The sequence below is a fragment of the Chiloscyllium plagiosum genome, unplaced genomic scaffold (genome assembly GCF_037043375.1).
Source record: "Chiloscyllium plagiosum isolate Xiang-an unplaced genomic scaffold, Cpla_swu_hap1 HiC_scaffold_10, whole genome shotgun sequence".
NCBI classification, from domain to species: Eukaryota; Metazoa; Chordata; class Chondrichthyes; order Orectolobiformes; family Hemiscylliidae; genus Chiloscyllium; species Chiloscyllium plagiosum.
The window spans coordinates 33134375-33155928 of NW_028270148.1; the positions used below are offsets into that span (position 1 = coordinate 33134375).

Consider the following 21554-nt stretch of genomic DNA (forward strand, 5'->3'; position numbering starts at 1 on the left):
GATTAAGCACTATTAAGGATTTACAGCAAGGTTACCCTTTAAAACTATGCACTTAGCTTCTCCCGTGCTGTGAGGTTTCCCACACAGGTTCCACCAAGGTCAGCTGTGAATTTCGCTGTTGTTCATTTTGCTTAGACGCACTCCAATGTCCAGAGATACTTGAACTCAAAAGCTGAAAAGGCAGTAGCTGAAAAGATTCACTGCTGTATCAGACATCAGTGTAGGTTTCTTTCTCTGACCATGTGGTCTCTACCTTTATCTCTCTTCCTTCTTTTTAAAGTGCCATTGGGGGAAAGAATATCGAAACAAAGTTCCAAAACAATGCAACAGGTTATAAACAGTAATTACTGCTCCTGGAATTCAAGGAAATCATCTACAATACCTAAAATACCTCAAAAAAGGAGCAGCTTTTTTTTTCCACAATTTATTCCATCCTCCATCTCAGAATACTAGTCAAGATATATTGCTGTAGGAAACTATCCTGGACACACTCCAGAAATCTACCTTTGTGGCAGGTCTGCCTCGCCCAATTTATGTTAAAGTCCTGCTTTGGCTTAACTACACATCTGCCTAATTTCTGCATTTATACAATCTAACACTTTAGAACTGCTACCAGGAGCCTGTACACAACAGTTTTTTTTTTTTTAAGATCCTTTACTGCTCCTCAGTTCCACCCACTTGGTCTCCAGTAAATGCTTTCCCCCTCATTATATCCATCCCCAGCAGTGAAGTTATTGTTTCTAATCAAAGAGGCTAATCCACCTCCTCTGCCCTTTTCCCTGTCTGTTCTGTAAACCTTCTAACCTGGTATATTTAGTGCCTAATCCTGACTTTGCCAATGGAGATCCAATAACTGGTTTAGTAGTACCTTACTTAGGCACACTTTCAAAAGACAGAATTATCTACTTTAAAAGTGGTATGAGCCAGATTGCACCAATAGGAGGATAGAAATCAGTGGACAGCCAATCTTAATGCCAACTCATACCAATGCATCTTTATTTGTTCCCACCTTCTGACCCATCTGCGTTCCAGAGGTGCTCCTGACAGGAATAATTTTAACTCCATTTACCACAGAAAATATGTAGCTTTCACCTATGATATACTTCCAGGAAGGTGAAAATTGCTTCAGGAACCCTACCTCAAAATAGATGCTGTCTCCAACATTTCCGCCATGAAGGTTGAAACACCTTTCAGCTGACTGTCTCCAGCACCAACTCGAGCAAGGATGCAATCAACAATACTGATTTCTGCAGAGTCACAGGGCACAAAACAACCAATCTGAGCCATCAGAACCACCACACCAGTCTGTCGGATATATGTTGATTTACCACCCATGTTTGGACCTATTAAATACAAGCAGAAACTACATTAGCAGCATGAAACAAAAGGTGTTTACAACATCAGGCCAATGAAACACATTTGACTTCAATCATGGCCGTTCAATTCTACCAAGGAAGAAACGTCAGTTGCTGTTGATCAAATTGTTTCTCAACATCCATTTTATTGATATGGGGAGTCATTCTCTTTCCCCATTCAAAGAGAAACAAAACAAAAATTAGATGGCTTTAGTCACTAATCATTTTCATTAAGGAAAAGATTCACAGGTATTATTTGATGACCAACCAACACCTACTCCCCAGATTCACATTTTCTTTCTCGGAAACATTTGTAGGCAGATTTGTTTTTTTATGCTCAGCCTCTCTTTAGATTTTTTTTCTTCAAAACTCACTTCTGACAGTTGTTACAGCACGTCTGTTAAAAAGTAGAGCAATGTTTGCAATGTTTACCTGGAAGCTTCAGTAGCTATACAACTACAAAAAGTCCTTGGAACAAAAGTTTTTCTCCAATCACGCATTTCCAGTACAAGATCTCTGATTCCATTGGAAAGAATTGCCATGCAATCATTCAAGCTAGTAGCAGTTCAGGACAATCGTTAGTTATTTATCAAATTATTATTTAAAACTGTGAAATATATATCTATGCAAATAAAAAAAAGCCTTGCATTTTTATGTAATGGTTTCATAACCACTGAGCTGTCAAAGTGCTTCCCAGCAAATGGAGACGTTTCTTCAAGCGCATCCTCTTTACAAAGAGAAAAAAAAACATAGCAAACCCATACAAACAGCATTAATTTTTTAATATATTACTGAGGGACAAATGCTGGCCAGGATACTGACAATAATACCCCTCCTCTACTTTGCAATAGTACCATGAAATCGTTTTCATTCACTTGAGCAAGTTGATGGATTCTGGGTCAAAATCTCATCCGTAAGACAGCATCTCTACCAGTGCAGCACTCCTTCAAAACTGCAATAGAGTCAGCCTTGATTTTGAGCTCAAGCTCGAGAGGGAAACTTTAAATTTGAAATTTGAGACTCAAAGGCGAAAGTGACGAGCACTAAGCCACAGCTGGTATACTCTAACAAGCAGGGGAGGCAAGATGTTGTCATTCCAAAGAGAACACACACCAAAAACGGTGAGCAAAATAGGTCATGATTTGAAGTGGTGGAGTGCTCAGTTTCAACATGTGTTAGTTCAATGCTCCTTGAATCAAATCAGGCACATAATGTTTATAGTTGATCGAGCATTTGCCTTGTCTGCAGCTCACTAACTCCCTGTGGTGCTCTCCCTCTCTAGTACTCTTAGCATTGGCTGCTGAACTCTGGTGCATTGGATTACACCCTTTACAGTGATGTTACTGAAACAACAGCTTTTAACCTGGCAGATTTATACACCAGCACTTCACACGTCTGTTGCCATCTGCTCCCTGTGGCTTGTGTTGCTCTAAATTCATGTGTGCAGACGACAGTCAATTAAATCCTACAACCACAGTAAGCGAACATTAATGAAGTAAGGTTTTATTTCCAGTATATTATTTGAGTAAAATACAAGGAAGAAAAACCTGGCATAACACAGAGGCTTCACTCTCAAGTGCCCGTCCATTTAGACCCAGTATCCTCTCCTAGTTATCAACACAGCAATAAAGGAGCCATACTAAGTCAATCAATCCCTGGAGCCTGATTGCCATTCTAGAAATTGTTGGTCCCCACATCTCTTGATGTCATTAGTGTCCAGAAATCTATTGATGTCTATCTTGAATGTACTTAATGACTACACTTCCATAGTCTTCTGGGAAAAGAAATACTTCCTTTCAGTCCTAAATGGCTTGCCCTTTACTGAGGAAGTGCCCCTTGATTCTGCACTCCTGATTCAGGAGAAATATCCTTTCTGTATCTATCTTATTTAGCTCTAAGAAGTTTGTAAGTTTCAATGAGATCATCTCCCATTCTTCTAAACTCAAATGGATATGGACCCAGATTCCTCAAAGGACAGTCTCACTTTCTTAGTGATTATTCTGGTGAACATCCACTACACTCGCTCTATGGCAAGTATACCCTTTTTGGGGGCAAGGGGACCATAACTGCATCTTTACTCCTGTACTCCAATTTCTTGAAGTAAAGGCAAAATTACCACTGCCTTTCCAACTGCTTGCTGCACCTGCATGTTAGCTTTCAGTGACTTCTGAACAAGGGTATCCACGTCTCGTTGAACTTCAATACTCTCCAATTTCTCACCATTTAAATGATACTCAACAACTTTACAGATCAGAGTAAATAGATAATTTCACATTTATCCACATAGTATTCCACATGCTATGTTATTACCTATTCAGCTTGTCCAACTCTCTTGAAATCTCTTTGTACCATACTCATGGCATATTCTATCAAGTTTGATATCGTCTACAAATTTAGAAATATGACATTTGGTTTCCACACCCAAATCACTGATATAGATTACGAACAACTGGTACGCAAGTACTGATCCATGATACTGCACTAGGCTCAACATGCCAACCTGTGAATGATGCAGTTATTCCTACTTTATTTGCTTTCTGTTAACCAACCCTCCATCCAACTCAGTATATTACCACACCAAGTTCTATAATTAGGTTTACTAATCTCTGGATGGGAACTTTAAAAAAAGTGTCTAAAATTCCAAACTAAACCAGGATCCCCACATTTGCTTCACCTCTGGAGATACAAAGTAGTATTCTGTGATATTCATGCTTATTAATTCAGACCAATGATTTCCGTTTATAGCATAACTACAATAACAGCATTTCTCATATTTTTACATCCCCATATCTTCACCCATAATTTCCATCCTTTTTAAATCTGGCTGAACACAAAACTATATAATGATTCCATTCCTTGTTATTGATCTACTTTATAAGGGCATTTACCATTAAATAATCCCAATTAAACGGCCAAAGGTTTAGGGGTGACTAAAGTAGAGAATACATGTACCTCCTCCACTTTACTCCAACAAAAACCTCAGGTTAATTATTTTCTTTGAACCTATCTTTTCATTAGTAAACTTTTCTAGAAAAATTACTCACCTGTTATTATATGGAACATCTGCTTATCCTTCTCAAAGGTAACATCATTGGGTATGAAGGCCATATCATCCTGAACCTCAATGCATGGATGCCTGGAAGCCTTCAAGGTAATTCGACCGTGGCCCTTCTCAAAGATCTTAGGTCTTACGTACGGCACTGGCGCTCCATTAGATACATGGGCAAAACTGACCACTGCATCCAGTTGAGCAATCACATCATTTAAAGTTTGCTGAGGTTCCACATATCCTGTAAACATAGGAAAAGATACCCAATAATGTTCAAGGCTGTCACTGGTTTCAGAACAAAGGAAGCATAGTTACCTGCGCCCCAAAATTAATACACAGGTGGAAAGAGTGTAGGAGCATGTAAAACATCTGGCATGAACATGGAGGCCCTGCCTAAATTAGATGTCAACTAAATAAAATGGTGTGGCTTTCTGTCACCACTCAGACTACATCCTTTAGAAGTTGATAGGGAGAAGGATAAGAAAGAACGAAAGAAAGAACGAAAGAAAGAACGAACGAACGAAAGAAAAGACATCAGGGAAGGTGGTGATATGGTGGTAGATAGCACTTGTGTTTTTACACCATAACTTGATTTTTTTAAAAATAAGCTCGCCTGCTGGGTGTCTTCTTGCCCACGGTCCAATTCCTGCAGATTGCTGCAGATCAGACCATTATAACATAGTCAAATACCAGCTGGATATGTTAAAAAGAATGCTCACTTCTCTTTATGGGGTGCCCTGCTTGCCAGTTCAGGTTATCATGAGGCATAATTAAGTAACAAAATGTACAGTATGCACGGCCCCTCACCTTGTTTCCCTCAGGTAGGGGCAATGGGGCTCTAAAGTTTTGAATACAGTGTAAGATGCAAGTGAACTGCTCATACTGTGCTCAGCCAATTGCAGTTGAAGTGAGAATTTTGGAAGGTACTTTCAGGTGGAATATTGACGGTTAATATCCATCATACAATATTCTTGAAAACAAGCAAAGATGGAATGACAGTGTTTCACATGAATAATTCTGACTCAATTGTAACTTCATGTGTCTCCCTGAACACCCATTCCATTGCAACAGATTAAAATGAGCAGATAAGAAATGGATAACTAGATTGGCCAGATTTATTCTGGAAGCTAAAATCTTGTTACAAAGGTTATGGAAACACCATAGCTCAAAGTACACAAGGGCCTGCTTGTAGGAGTTTTAAATTCTACAATCAATTTATCATTCTATAATTACTTGCAATATTTTTTGGAAACAGAATAAAGCACTGGCTGGCACTTTCCTTTCACCTCAGGTACCCGAATATGAATCCAGTTCATTCTAAACAAGAATGCCTCCTTTCAATTGTATGGTCTCAATCTAGCTCTTAACAGTAGTACTCCCACTTCAGCTGCAACTGGCCAAGGTCATAAGGTAGCTAGAAATAAGAACAGAAAACATCCAACTGAGCAGTAGGAGTGTTTTAATCAGGCATAGTATATTTTTGAGGCACAGAAGGAAGAACCCTTGTTTATTTTCTATCTTGGAGTATTTTAATACTGACAATGGCCAAAAATGACAATTTATTTTCCCATTAAAAAAAAGAAAGTAATCTAATAAAGTTAAATTTAATAGCTATGCTACAAATCACCACTGCAACAAAAAAAGGAGCACAGATAGCTGTAAGTCATTAACATTTTAAGGTATCTTTCAAACAGAAAGGTATTGCCGCTTGCAAACAGAGATCAGAAACTGTTCTAACTATGTCTCTGTTGCAAACCTTGTTGAAAACAGAGATACTCAAGATTCATTCTTGATCCATGTCATGTGGAAGACACTTTATCTGTGACCATTACGATGAAAGTTTTGATCCCCTACGCAAATATTTTACAAGGCAGACTGACGGAAACACACGTGAAATGAAAGGTTAAATTATAAATTACTGGTTCTTCAATAGTATCATCATTCTATTTCTACTACAGTTAAGAATGCAATAACTGGGTTCCAAGTTGGCAGTGATATAACAGGTTTGCCTTGCTGAACTTTGCACCATAACTCAGGTGAAGTGGTGGTTTTACCCTCCCCAACTAAACTATTTTGAAGAAAATAAGACAGTTTAATATTTGTAGAAGAGCTACGTACTTTGTTTTGGTAAGGGAAGATGACTAGTGGCAAAAGGACAGAAGAAATCACAAGACAGGACAACTCCCCTGCAACACTGGACACACCCACGGCTGCTGCTCCAGCCTCCCCCGAAATCCCGATGGACTGACCTGCACAACAAGGCCTGGCTGCAGATATCGTGAAACTCCGGGATATGATCGAAGCATCGATTACTGAGACTTATGCCAGACTACAACCGATCTTGGCCATGCTGCAGAAGCGTGAACAGGAGCTGCAGAGTTCCGGGAAGCGAGTGGAGGAGATCGAGCAGCAGACTGCGACATCAGAGACCACGGTCAACTCCTCGGTGGAACGTATCCAGGCCCTGGTGAAGCAGGTACGGGCCTTAGGAGAACAGGTTGACTACCTCAAAAATCAAGGTTGAAGAAAACACATCCAGGTGGTCGGCTGCCAGAGCAAGAGGAGGGTCAGCAGCCAGCCAGTTATTTTGAAGAATGGCTGGCTCAATTTCTGGGCTGGGAGGCCATGGTGGGCCGGGTGCGGATCGAGAGAGCTCACTGGATGGCGGTGCGCAGGTCCGGTTCGGACCAGCACCCCTGCCTGATCCTAGTGTGATTCCAGTCCTACAGGGACAAACAAAGGTAATGGAAGACTCCAGGTCATTGGAAAAGGATCCTCAGGCCTTGATTTATAAAGGATCAAAGATTATGTTTTTTCAAGACTTTTCTGCAGCCATGATCCGCAAGAGGAAGTCCTTTGATGAGATGAAGAGAAGACTAAGGGATTTGGATATTCAGTATTCCATCAGGTACTTGGCAGTGCTCCGTGTTAATCATGAAGGGTCCGTGCATGTATTTGACTCCTCAGAAAAAGCAAATAACTTTCTGGACACTTTGAAACAGACCAGATGGTCCAAAGAACATGGACAGTATGGTTCTCTTTTCTTTTCCCTTTTTTTCTACTTTGTAAACTTCTCCTTTTTCTTTATTATTTTCTTGCAGAAAGTGTTGTTGGTTTTTTTTCAACTGTGATAATTGAGGTCAAGGTAGGTTTAGGGATGGGTGAAGTGCCAACTCCTAATTTTTTTGTTGATAATATCTATTTTTGTTGTTTATCCGTTGCCTAAGTTTGGGGCACAGCTCAAGCTAGGAGTTATGGAGGTGTATCCAGGTAGTGTAGGTGCCCCCTGTGGGCAAAGGGGAAAGAATCTTCTATCAAGTGCTTTGTGCATGCTGTAATTGATTTAGTTTGTTGGTTTTTAGTAGAGGCAGTTTTTTGGAAGTATTGTTAATGTAGTTTTAGTGTGTATATTGTTTTAGACTCTGAGTCTTCATTTGTTTACACTTGGCGTGCTGTGAGTAGGGTTCTTCCTCTTGGAGGTTCAAGAGTTGTTGTAGAGGAATATGCCTAAGTGTCTCCTTAAATGGTGCACCTGGAATATTAAGGCGAATCACTTGCTTATCAAGATTAAAAAAAAGTACTATCTAATCTCAGAAAGGAGAGGATTGATATCGTCCTGTTGCAAGAAACCCATCATAATATTAAGGAGCATCTAAAATTACAGCAGAGTGGGTTTGATCGGGTGTTTTTTTTGTCCTTTAACACTAAAAGCGGGGAATTGGCGATACTTGTCCAGAAGAGTCTCCCATTTAAGCTATTAGATCAAGTTAAAGAGGAATATGGGCAGTTTGTAATTCTTAAAACTTTGATACATGAAGAGATGTTTATTGTCCACTAGCACACCCCCTCACATTCCTGACTGATGCATGAAGTTCATTGCCCTTGGAATGCGACACACTATCATAGGAGGAGATTTTAATCGCCTCATGAACCCCACAATGGATAGAATGTGCAAAGGTCCCCCAAATGTCTCTTCGCAATCCAAGCAATTGGTTGATTTGTGTGTGGAATTGGGACTGGTGGACATTTGGAGATGCCTCCACCCTACGGGTAGGAACTTCACCCTTTTCTCTAATCCACACAAGTATCATACCAGGAATGATTTTTTTTTAGCATCTTCGATTTTTCTGGATTTGGTGATGTTCTGGAAAATTGAAAACAGCAATTTCCGATCATGCAGCAGTGTATTTGGAGGTTGAGATTAAGGGCAACAGAACAGGACCCCGGGCATTGGCAGATGGATCCTTTTACACTCAAGGACAATATGTTTATCGAGTACTTAAGAGTGAATTCAAAGTATTCTTGGCTATCAATTTGGGTACAGCTAGTAACCAGTCTATACTCTAGGAGACTGCTAAGGCCTATGCTACAAGGATAGTTATCTCTTATTCGCTAGCTGGAAGAGACGGAAGGGAGAGCAGCAACATCTGTTCCAGGCACAGTTGAAGGCAGCCTAGTCAGAATATTTTGCTAGGCTGTCAATGGCTAAATTGCAGCGAGTCACAGCCCTCCGGGTTGCTTTGAACTCTATGCTCACTCAAACAGCAAAGAGAGAACTCTCTTCACGAAACAAAGGCTGTTTGAGTATGGTGATAGGCCAGGCAAATACCTGGCATATCTGGCCAGGAAAAAGAGCGCCCTCTAATCCATTTCAACAATTAGTGAAGGCATTGGGACTTTTACGTGTGACTCTAATAGGATCAATGCGGCATTTCAGAGTTTTTACTTTGAGTTATATTGGTTGGAATGCTGCGAGGATTGGTGGGCTAATATGGAATTTTTTTTTTTAAAAAGAACCAAGTTTGACCTCGGAACAGGCGTCTCTTCTTAATGCCCACTCGAAGCGCAAGAGAAACAGCAGGCAGTAAGACAGCCCCAAAGTGGGAAGGTGCCCAGCTCTGATGGTCTCCCGAGTGAATTCTACAAAGAATTTATAAATATCCTGTCAGGGCCAATGCTGGACATGTACAACTATTCATACAGTCATGACTACCTCCTGTAATCCCTGAGAGAGGCTAACATCTCTCTCATACTCAAGAAAGGGAAGACCCTGGAGGACTGTATTTCATACAGGTCCACTTCACTGTTAAATTCAGACTTTAAAATTTTCTCCAAAACACTTGTGTTGAGATTGGAGGTGTTGGGAGAAAATGAGGACTGCAGATGCTGGAGATCAGACCTGAAAATGTGTTGCTGGAAAAGCGTAGCAGGTCAGGCAGCGCCCAGGGGGCAGGAGAATCGATGTTTCGGGCATGAGCCCTTCTTCAGGAATCAGAAGTGTTGTCCTATATTGTTTAGGAGGACCAGACGGGCTTTATAAAGGGCTGTAGGTCTTCCAATAATATTAGAAGATTAGAATATTAGAAGCGTGTCAGCAATGATTGGTTCAGGGTTTAGTGCTCTCTTTAGACGCAGAGAAGGCATTCGATCGGTTGGAATGGCCATTTTTAAAAATACTTTGGAATGGTTTGGTCTAGGCAAGGTCTTCATCAAATGGGTGGAGGCTCTGTGTGGTGACCTTCTGGCTGCGGTTCTCACTAATAGTGTAAGATCCAGTAATTTCAGTATTGGTAGGGGCAGTCGGCAAGGTTGTCCCCTCTCACCACTACTGTTTACACTGGTGATTGAGCCGCTGGTAGAGGCCATCTGTAAGGACTCTAACATAGCTGCCCCAGAAGTGGGATCAAAGGCACACAAGATTACGTTATATGTCGATGATGCTCTCCTCATATCAAACCTGGCAGTTTCTGTACCCCATTTAGTACAACATATTAACTTATGGACTATTTTTCACAATATAAGATCAATTTTGCAAAATCGGAGGCTATGCCCATGGGGGGTGTCTCAAGGGAATACGATATTGAAGGCGAATTCTGATTTCCCCTTTAAATGGTCACAGGGGGGTTTTCTTTACTGAGGCATTTTTGTTGCTCCCACCTTTGATCAATTATTTAAGGCTAATTTTGCTCATTTGCTTGACAAGATTAGACAAGACCTTCAAAGATGGGAGGCCCTTCCAATCTCCTGGTTAAGTCAAATAGCCCCTATCAAAATGAATGCCCTTCCTAGTCTGCTATATCCCATGCAAATTCTCCCTCTGATGTTTCCCAGGAAAAAAAGTGTTGCAGAGACTTACTGGTTGGTTTAGTTCTTGTATTTGGCATCACAGGCAGCCTCTCATTATGCTGGCCAAATTGCATTACTCCAAGGATTTTGGGGGGGGGGGGGAAGATGGTGGTGGTGGTGAAGGGAGACTTCCTGGATATTAGGAGGTACCAACTAAGGTCCCTTCTGTCCTTTGAGAGAGATTGGGCTTGTAAGAACCCAAGATCAATATGGTTGTATATCGAGGCGTCCCCAGCAAAGTGCCCCATTACAAGTGTCTTGTTTATGGGTGAGATGAGGACAGTTATAGAATACTGTTTGAGGGGAGGTCACGATGTCCTTCGACGAATGAGTTGCAAGTATGGATTGTCCAGCAGAGATCTTTTTTGTTAGTTTCAGGTTAGGGAATTCATCCAAAAGAAGACTATGCTTTTGACCAACCCCAATAGCTCTAATAGGGAGGAGAATGCTTCATGCCACAAGCACTCTCTTGGTTAGTACTCCTTACCACCTACGGGGATGCAGTGTTTGACTAATGAGGTCTGGGAGCAAATGTTGGGAGTGGAGATCCCCTCAGAGACATGGGAGAACATTTGAGAGAACGCGAGAAAGATCTCGATCTGTAACAGAACACACGTTATGCAACTGAAGGTTCTTCATAGGGTTCATTTGGCCCCAGATCATCTTTCAAAATTCAAAAAGGGAGCATCTCTAATGTGCCCCAAGTGCGAAATGAGCATAGGTACTCACTCACCGTTTGTGGTCATACCACAAGCTTCGCAGGTACTGGAGCGCTGTGGCAGGAGTAATAGGGAGGGTCCTGGGGACCAAAGTTAAGGTAGACCCGGTCTCTCTACTCTTGGATCTGCCAAATTTATCTTCCTTAGATGCATATGGAAAAAAAACTAGTTAACATTCTCATTTACTCTGCAAGGAAGAACATTTTGATGAGCTGGGTGTCTGAGAACCCTCCAGGCCTGTTAGAGTGGTGCAAGTTAATTATGAAACTCATCCCTTTGGACTTCCTCACAAATATGGTGCACCATAAAAGGAACCTTTTCATAAGACATGGCAGCCTTTTTTGCATTACCTGGAAGCAGACCTGTCTGCCATTTTAATTAGGGCATTTGTTTCACCATGATGATTAGGTTTTAGTGAGTCTTGTGCCCTGGGAAGAAGTATGCCGAATAAATACGGTGTAATAATTAATGCTCCCAGAGGTTGAGAGTCTCTGTGTGGATGTGCTGGGTGGCACTATATATTTATTTATAGATTTGAAGTGAGTGTAGTTTTGATTTTTTTTTCTACAGTAAGACAGTAGTTAGTTCATTGCAATTGTTATAACTTTAACTTGTTATATTTTTGTAATGTTTTAATCTTGTAAAGAAAAAAAATTTCTCAATAAAAATGTTAACAAATACAATAACAGTGGGACGTCTCAGTTTTGGAAAAATAAGTCATGCTTTCTATGTAAAGGATAACCATATTACACAAAAGAAACAATATTGATTACAAACACATAAAGAAAGGTCTTTTCAAATAAATCCACTCAAATTCAACTGAACCCAGGCAGCTTGAAAGACTCATTCACCGGAGTTGTCTGACTCAAGCTACCCAGTTAGTTTGTTAAACTGGGTTGCATTTATATCAACACATTACGAGGAGACCTGCCCAAGTTAACAGTATGTCCACTGTTAACAAATTCAGATTAGCTCAAAGAATTGGATTAGGTATCTACGCAAATAAAATCTCTCATAACAGTGTTTAAGTATGTAATTCCCTTACTAACTTGCTGACTAATTCAACATGAAACTTCACTGACTACAGTTAGCTGTAATTAACTTTTAAACAATTTTTAGGACATTGCGAACTGTCAAAGTTGAGGATGGTGTAAAGCTGGGTACTATCTCGAATCTAATGATGATATTCAAATCTGACATTAAAAAATTCCTGCCAATAACCTTTAACTCTGCTGTAAAGGAGGAACACTCAGGAATTATGTCTTGCTCTACTTTCATAGTGGCAATAGAAGTGTCATTTACAGTATCTTATTTATACCCTCAATAGTAAGATTGATTTTGCAAACAAACCAACCAGACACAAAAATCCTTATGGTTAATTACTAGCTGGAATCTCAAAGCACACTATCTAATTAAAATGGATCAAATCCTACAGGCTAATGCTGCAGTTATAAATGAAAAACCACATCTCGAGAAGGTTCACCATACCAGCGCCTAGCCTCACTATAGCATGGTAATTTCTGTAGCTTCCAAAAATAACACATCAGTAATTGTAAGGAACAGAGAGGTACGGTTGGTGTTCCATTTCTGAAATCAAATCCAGTTCAATCTGTATGATCCACAAATTCCCAAAGTTTTATCAATCACAGTTTTGAAGATAATCAACAACCGAACATCCAATACTTGCTACAGCAAAGAAATCCAAAGATTTAATAACCTTCTGAATGAAGAAATTCCTCACCTCAATCATAAATGATTGAACCTTTCCTTCAGACAATGCACCTTAATTCCAGAGTCTAGAGACTAACCTCTCAGCAGCTAAACTGACACGACTCTCACAATCTACATTCCATGAAACAATCTCCTATTCTTCTAAACTGCAGAGTACATGGCCAATCTATTCAAGATCTCATCATGCACATTAATTTAGTGAAACTTTGCTGCATCAACTTCAAATACAAATATATCCTTAAAATAAAAATAAAAATGTGCACGCTGGAGATCCGAAACAAACAAAAGCAAATTGCTGGAGAAACGCAGGAGGTCTGGTAGTTTCTGTGGAGAGGAAACAGCTAATGTTTCAATTCTAGGATCCAGTTCTGAAGAAGGTTATTCTGTTTTCTCTCCATAGATGCTGTCAGAACTGAATTTCTCCAGCAATTTCTGATTTTGTTGATTACTGTTACATCCTTAGGGAAGGAAATCAAAACTGTATGGAGCACTTTCAGTATTTTCTGACCAAAGCTACGTACAAATGTAGCAAACGTTCCTTATTACTGTATCCTAAATCCTCTTGAAATAAGGGTCAATGTGCCATTTGTCTTTCTAGTTATGAGCTGTACCAGCATCTTAACTCTCACCATGAATCTTGCAGAACATTAATACAGAAATATTTTTCAAAACAAAAACCAAAAGGACTGCGGATGCTGTAAATCAAAGATAAAAACAGAAATTGCTGGAAAAGCTCAGCAAGTCTGCCAGAGTCTGTGGAGAGAAATCAGAATTAATGTTTCAGGTCAAGTGACTCTTCCTCAGAAGGGTTTTATAATAGGATATTAAATACTGACCTGATTGAAGCGTACTACAGCATTGTGTATTCCTCGCAGCTTACTATTCCACATTTCTATCATTATAAAATTTTGATAGAATTATTCTGTGTATTAACGTCCAAACCATTAATATAGTTTGTAGACAGCTTAGGCCCAGCATTGATCTTTGCAGCACTGCATTAGTTACTGCCACATTTAAAAATGCCCCATTCGTCCCTGCTCCCTTTCAGTGGATTAGCCATTTTTCAATGTGTTAATACACAGCCTCAACACCATAAGCCCCTGATCTTAATTACCTTCATTTGTTGAATCCCTTTTAGAAATTGATGCATCCTACATCTATTTGTTCACTGCTGTCACAGAGTTGTGACAAGGCTCTCTAGTCCTTTGTATCCAAGCCGGTCATCAAGCACCGATTTACTCCTGTTCTGTTTTCCGGCACTTGACCCAGAGCATTGCATATTGCAATGATTCAAGTGTTTAGCTAATTACTATTTAAATGTTGTGATGGTTCCAGCCCCTACCACCCTTTCAAGGCACCGAGCTCCATATACTCACCAGCCTCTACATGAAAAATTCTTCCTTAAATCCCTACTAAACATTCTGCCCATTACCTTAAATCCAAGGTCCCTTGTTACTAAGTGGAAAAGATTCTTATCTACCTTATCTACGGCCCACAATTTTGCACGTCAATCAAGTCACTCTTCAGTCTTCTCTGTTCTAAGGACAACATCCCAGCCTTTATAATCTCTCTTATAGCTGAAACCCTATCGTTGTACCTCTCTCTTGCAATCAGACCCATCCAATAGTGACTTAACCAGAATTCCACACAGTACTCCAGCTCAAATGGCAACTAATGACTTGCACAGTTCCATCATAACCTTCCTGTCCTTTTCTTCAATGCCTCAACTAATAAAGGCAAATACCCCATATGCCTTCATAATCACTTTATCCATTGTTCCTGTTGCCTTTAAGGATCTGTGGACTTGCACAGAGGTAAATCTGATACTCTATACTTTCTAGGGTCCTGGAATTCATTGTGTATTCCCATGCTTCATTGTGTCTTCCCAAACTGCATCACACCACTTTTCAGGTTTAAATTTCTTTTCCTACTGTTATATCCATATCATCCTGCAGTGTAAAGCTTTTCTCCATGTTAGCTGCCAAACTATCAGTTTCCAAGTATCTGCAAACTTACTAATCAAATCTCCCACATTCGTGTCTAGATCACGAATACATCAATGGCAAGGGACCAAGCACTGAACCCTGCCTCTGGACACGAACTCATGGTCACAAAAAGAACTTTCAACCATCATGCTGTTTCCTGTCAGAGCCAATTTTAGATCCAAATTGCCAAACTGCCCTGCATCACATTGATTCTTACCACCTTGATCAGCATATCCATTTGGCCTCAATTGAGCAACTTTGTAATCACCCTTCATTGTGATATGGATCAAGCAGTCAAATTCTACAATGTCACGCCCTCTTTTACACCCCTTGCTGTTTCACTGAAGATTCTTCACCCTGGAATATTGAACTGCCATTCCTGTCCCACCATGATAGTAGTGTCATAGCTTTTTTTGTTAATCAGCAGCCTTTACTCAACTGCCTTACTCACAAAGCTCCTAGCATTAAAACAAAATCAGCTCTGCCATGTTCCCTTGTGTCTTAACTTGGCTTATACATTCTGCCTGTCAGACGGACATGGCTTGCCTTCTATATTTTTCTCACTCACTATTGCATCTGCAAGTGGTATCTCATCTCCTTGTCAAACTTGTTTAAATAACTTAGCTGCTCAAATGTTAAAAAGGATTGAATTTATTAAAACAGAGAAGACACAGAAAGGATTTACAAGGATGTTACAGGACTGAAGGGTTTGGGTTATAAAAGAAAAGCTGGGTAGTCTCGGACTATCCAGGCAATGAGTTCCACACACCCATCAGTCTCTAGGTAGAAATTCTTCCTTAAATCGCCAGTAAACATCCTGCTCATTACCTTAAATCTATAGCCCTTGGTTATTAAGGGGATAAGAATCTTATCTACCCTAACTATGGCCCACAATTTTAATGCTCCTTAGCATTCTCTGTTCAAAGGTTTAGGGGTAACCTTATAGAGGTCTATAAAATCATGAGGGGCAGATAAGGTCAATAGCAAACATCAGGGAATTCAAAACTAGAGGGCATAGGTTTAAGAAATATTGAGAAGGGACCAGAGAGATAACTTTCTCACACAGGTGGTCAGTATGTGGTACAAGCTGTTGGAGGAAGTGATAGATGCAGTTACAATATTTCGAAGACATTTGGATAGGTATATGAATAGGAAAGATTTAGAGGGAAATGAGCCAAACACAGGCAAATAGAACCAATTTAGTATGGGAAACCTGGTCAACGTGGACCCAAGTGGGACAGAAAGGTCTGTTTCCATGCTATATGACTTTATGACTCCATGACAGCACCAGCAAATCCCTTGCAAGGACATTAGTCTTGCTAGGGTTCAGGTGTAACCCATTCAACTTGTATACATCTCACTTTCCTCAAAGACACACTCAGTGATCCAGGAACCTAAAGCATTTCCTCCTGCAACAACTCTTCAGCCACACATTCATCTGCTATAACGGCCTATTCCTATGCTCAATAGCAAGCAGCACCAGGAGTAATCCAGAATTTACAAACTTTGAGGTTCTGTTTTTCAATCTGACACTAGCTCCTTAAATTATTTTTTCTTTTTAAGAAATTTCATTCACAGGATGAGGGCATTGCTAGTTAGGCCAGCATTTATTGCCCATCTCTAACCACATTGCTATGGGCCTGGAGTCACAAAGGCCAAACCAGGTAAGGATGGCAGTTTCCTTCCCAAAAGAACATTAGTGAGCCAGATGCATTTTGCTGACCATCAACAATAGTCATGGTCATCATTAGATTTTTAATTCTAGACTTTTTTATTGAATTCAAATTGCACCATCTGGTATGGTGGGATTCAAAACTGAGTCCCCAGAATATAACCTGGAACACTGGATTAACAGTGATAATACCACCAGGCCATCGCCTCCTCCTTATTCTCAATCCAGAGCCTCATCCCTCCTTCCACCTGTGTCGTTGGTCCCAATGTGAACCATTCTCGAGGATGGTGTGCAGCAAGAGATACCCATGACCTTGGCCCGAGGGAAGTGACAAAACCACTCTGGAGTCACATCTGTGGACTCAGAAAGGCCTGCCTGTATATCTCACAATTAAGTCTCCTACCAAATTTGCTCTTTCTTCCTTTCTGCTCTCTTTTTGTGCAATTGGGCTCTGGCTGCAATCCCCAGAGAAACCTTGTGACATAGGTCATCCTTTCCAAACTATTCTCAAGTGAGATGCATTCTGTGTCTTTCCAGACTACCTGCTAGCCTCCCTTCTTCTGACTGGTGACCACCAATTCTTCCTCTGACTGTACTTTGTTAAGCTGAGGGATGGCCACATCTCAAAATATGCCATCCACATTACAGTGACCCTCATGAGTGCACTACTGTGCTAATGGCTGACATTCAAGCTTCAAAACCTGGCACGTTGCTGGTCAAACGGCAGCATTTCCTACAGTTGTGGTCATCCAGACTGCCAGGAGGATCCAAGACTTATTGCATATTGCAGGCTGCACAACACATGGGACTGAACTTCTCTGCCGTACATCAAGTTCTTACCTGCTGAGATATTGATGATTTCTTTAACAATCACATTCTGAGCTTCTTCATACTCCTCTCTACTCTTCATATAATCCTCATTGTATGATGTCAATTTACTATAAGAAACAAAATGAATAAAAGAAACAGTTGAGTTTACATTCCGAAATTCAACACCAGAACACCCTCTTGTTTCCGTTTTAAACAGTACATTTTAAGGATATTTCATCTTTACATTTGGCAAGCAGAGCTCGAAGCTTGTTGCCATTTGTCATGCATGCTACCATGATAATGTCATAAATGATAGTCATTTAAGAATGAACCAGTAATATTAAGCATGAAGGGATGCGATGTTCAGGATACAGCCCACCCGTATGTTATGTCCAGTATAGTGAAGCAAACTTCTGTACAAGCTTGACTATGATTTAGATGAATTGTGAAAAAGGCTATTTCCTACACACTAGGAGCAGCCTCCAATTACTCTTTTGATCTTGTGTTTGTTTGATGAGCTGATGCAGAAGCGATAGGCTGAATGGCATCCTTTTGCACTAAAACAATTATGTGATGCTCTGCATTCTTATGTCAAAATTATGCTCTGGCTATGCATGAACAGAGGGTTTACTGAACACATCTTACTGCTGTGTTTGGTTTCTCAAACAATCTAATTAAATTGTACATTCTGTAGATGAAATATTGATTAATACTAGAGAACTATTTGTGAAGTTATGCTCCAATTCTAGGTTCCAAACCCTAACTGCAATATCAGACCTATAGCCCACAGAATGAAAGTTTTTGATCAGCTCTCAAATTATAGAGTCAATGTTTGCAACATAGAAGGAGGTCATTCTGCTCAACATTTCTGTGCGGTCAAAGATTTGAATATACTAATTCTATTTTCCAGCTGTTGGCCCACAGCCTATGAGGCTGTTTAAATGTTAAAAGCTTCTAAGTACCCTTTCAAGGCAATGAGTTCCAGACTCTGACCACCCTCCTGGTAACAGAATTTCCCAATTTTTCTCCTAACTTGTATTTTCAATCTATGTTCTCAGTTACTGAGTGAGAAAGTCCCTTCTTATTCACCTTATCTCTGCCCCTTCTAAAAGGGGCATTATAGAATTACTTGCTGGAAATCATAGGCATAGTTTATACCACTGAAGGAAAGAGGTAAAACTGAGTGGCATTCATACCTTGCTTACTGAATTTTGCCAAGGATTATGCTGTGGATAGAAGCAAATGGATAGAACTACATAAATAAAAGAAAAATTTGGTGAAGCATATATTGGTTAGAGGTAGGCAGAATTAGACCATGATATCATGATGATGGACAACCATACTAAAATATATAGTGAAATAGAGGAATGCAGGTTACAGAGAATCACAGCTAAAAACATATTCCCACTAACAGTACAGCAGCAATCAGAAAAGGAGCCCTGCAGATTGAGTAATCTCAAGTCAGTTTGCCCAGACTCCACTCCTCCTCAATCTCACAGCAGTGAGGATAACTACAGAATGCAAACCACAACTCTAAGATCCACAAATTCAGATGGCAAAGCAAGGCTGGTTTGGCCAGCTCAGCTCAACTCAGTGAAAAATGCATTGAGCAACACTTTAAATTCCATTTTATTCATGCAACAGGCCGACATTTTAAGGTTTGCTCTCATTGCAAAGTCCTTGCAATACTGCAACTACAGTTGAAGCACAAAGAAGTTTCAAGTTTAAAAAATTCTTCAAAAGGAATTTCAACTTCCATGTACAATTCACCCGATTTAATTTCATAAAAAATAAAAAGTATTAAGAAATTAATATTTAAGATTATCTAATGAACTTATGCATAATGAATTCAGCATAAAGGAAAATGGCTGCAGTTGTTGGGAGGCGTAGGAAGATTTACAAAGATGTTGCCAGGACTGGAGAGTTTGAATTACAGGCAAGGCTGAAGAGGCTTTTTACCCCTGGAACATTGGAGTCTGAGGGGTGACCTTATAGAGGTTTATAGAATCATGAGGGCCTGGATAGGGTGAGTAGTCAAGATCTTTTTGCTCAGGTAGAGGTAGTCCAAAACCAGAGGGCATAGGTTTAAGGTGAGAGGGGAAAAATTTAAAAAGGGCCTGAGGGATAACTTGTTCACACAGACAGTGGTGCATGTATGGAACAACCTGCCAGAGGAAATGGTGGGAGGTAGGTACAGTTACAACATTTAAAAGACATCTGAATGGGTATATGAATAGAATGGGTTTAGAGCAATATGGGCCAATTGCTGGCAAATTGGACTAGGTCAGATTGGGATGTCTGTTCGGTATGGATGAGTTGTTTCTGAGCTGTATGATTCTATGACTCTTTCAGCTCCAAGACATCGCTACATGAGTTCCTCAGGGTGGTATCCTAAGCACAACGATCTTTAAGTGCTTCATCAATAACCTCACCATCATACGATCAGAAGTGGGAATGTTCACTGATGATTACAGATTGTTGAGCATCATGCCTCCTCAGTTACTGATGCGGTCCAAGGAAAATGCAGCAAGACCTCACCAACATCCATTTTGGGCTGACAAGTGGCCAGTAGTATTCACACTACACACAAGTGCCAGGCAATGACCATTACAAGAGAATCTAACCATTGCCCCCATGATATTCAATGACATCTCTATTGACAAAGCCCCCCCAATATCCTAGGATTAACCACTCACCAAAAATCAAAGTGGACTAGTCATTTAAATACAATGGCCACAACAGCAGGTCAGAGGCTAGGAATACTGCAGCGAGTGGCTTACCTCCTGTTTGCCTTGATCATCCACAATGCACAAGTGAAGAATGTAATGCAATACTCCCAACTTGCCTGAAAGAGCACAGCTCCAAAAACACTTAGGAGGTATTACAACATTCAGCTGCTTGATTGGCATCATATCCACAACTAGTGACCTCCCTCCACCCAACACATAGGAGCAGTAGAGTGCACCATCTACAAGCTGCAGTATAACAACTCCACTTACTAAGGATCTTCATATCACAGCACTTTTCAAACTCACCACCACTACCATCTAGAAGGACAAGGGCAACAGATACATGGGGCTACCAGCACTTCAAAGATGCTGGTCCATCAGCAAAACTATATTCCCGATGTTTGATGTGGTACTACGCCGATCTCAATTCAATGTCAATAATCCTAAAACAAAAATGAAATAGAATTTCTGGATTTACATCAAGTATAACTGACTTGAAAGACAATGGTTACATCCATTTCTTGGTGTTATGCATAGATCATCAGCTAGTGGGAAGGATACAGAGGAACAAATCTGCAAGGAAATGAGAGAGAGGTGCAAACATCATAGCACAATGATGACGAGGGATTTTAATTACCTGTATAATCAACTGGGAGAGTATAGATGTAAGAGGCAAGGGACCAGTGTTCTTAAATTACGTTCAGGACAGTTTTCCATGTAGTATGTGCCTAGTACAACAAGAAAAGACCGGGTTCTTGGGAGTGAGTTGGGTTAAATAGATCAAGTGACAGTGAGCTAAACATTTAGGGGCCAGTGATCATTGGCTCACTAGGTTTGAAATGATGGTAGAAAATAACATTGGTCAATCTAGGGTAGAATATTACACTGGGTGGAGGGTTGGTCACAATAAGGCAAGACTGGAACCAAACTATAGCTGAACAATGGGCTACTTTCAAAGAAGTGGTGATTTGAATGCAGTTAAGGAAAATACCCTCATTAATTAGGACAATACAACTCAGTTTCCCAGGTGATAATGAATATAGAAATTGAGTTAAAGAAGAAAGTGTGCTTACAACACAGATAGTAAATGCAGTTGAGGACTTTGCTGAATTCAGAAGGTTCGTAAGATGTGAAAAAGCAAATACAAGAAGGAAAGAGGGATTGCGAAGAAATACTGACAGTTAACATAAAAGGAAATTTTAAAGTCTTCTATAAATACATCAATAATGAAGAATTCCAAATGGCATAGCACAACCTAGGGACCAAAAACAAGATTTACACTTGGAAATAAGAGACTTCGTTGAGGCACTAAATTAAAACTTTGTATCTGTCTTTACATATCATGCTATGGTGACAGAAGAGCAAAGTCAGTCACAAG

The 21554-nt window shown here is 40.2% G+C and overlaps 1 protein-coding gene across 1 annotated transcript in view; it reads right to left on the reverse strand.

Annotated features, from left to right (window-relative positions):
* The window catches only part of msh2 (mutS homolog 2 (E. coli)), a 97496-nt gene that overhangs the window by 33280 nt on the left and 42662 nt on the right, over window positions 1-21554 (reverse strand). The window contains exons 11-13 of the mRNA XM_087991259.1: window positions 17478-17575; window positions 4400-4645; window positions 1139-1343 (exon numbers count right to left, since the gene is read on the reverse strand). Coding sequence (XP_087847385.1) covers window positions 1139-1343; window positions 4400-4645; window positions 17478-17575 — 549 coding nt within the window. The remainder of the gene's footprint in view (window positions 1-1138; window positions 1344-4399; window positions 4646-17477; window positions 17576-21554) is intronic.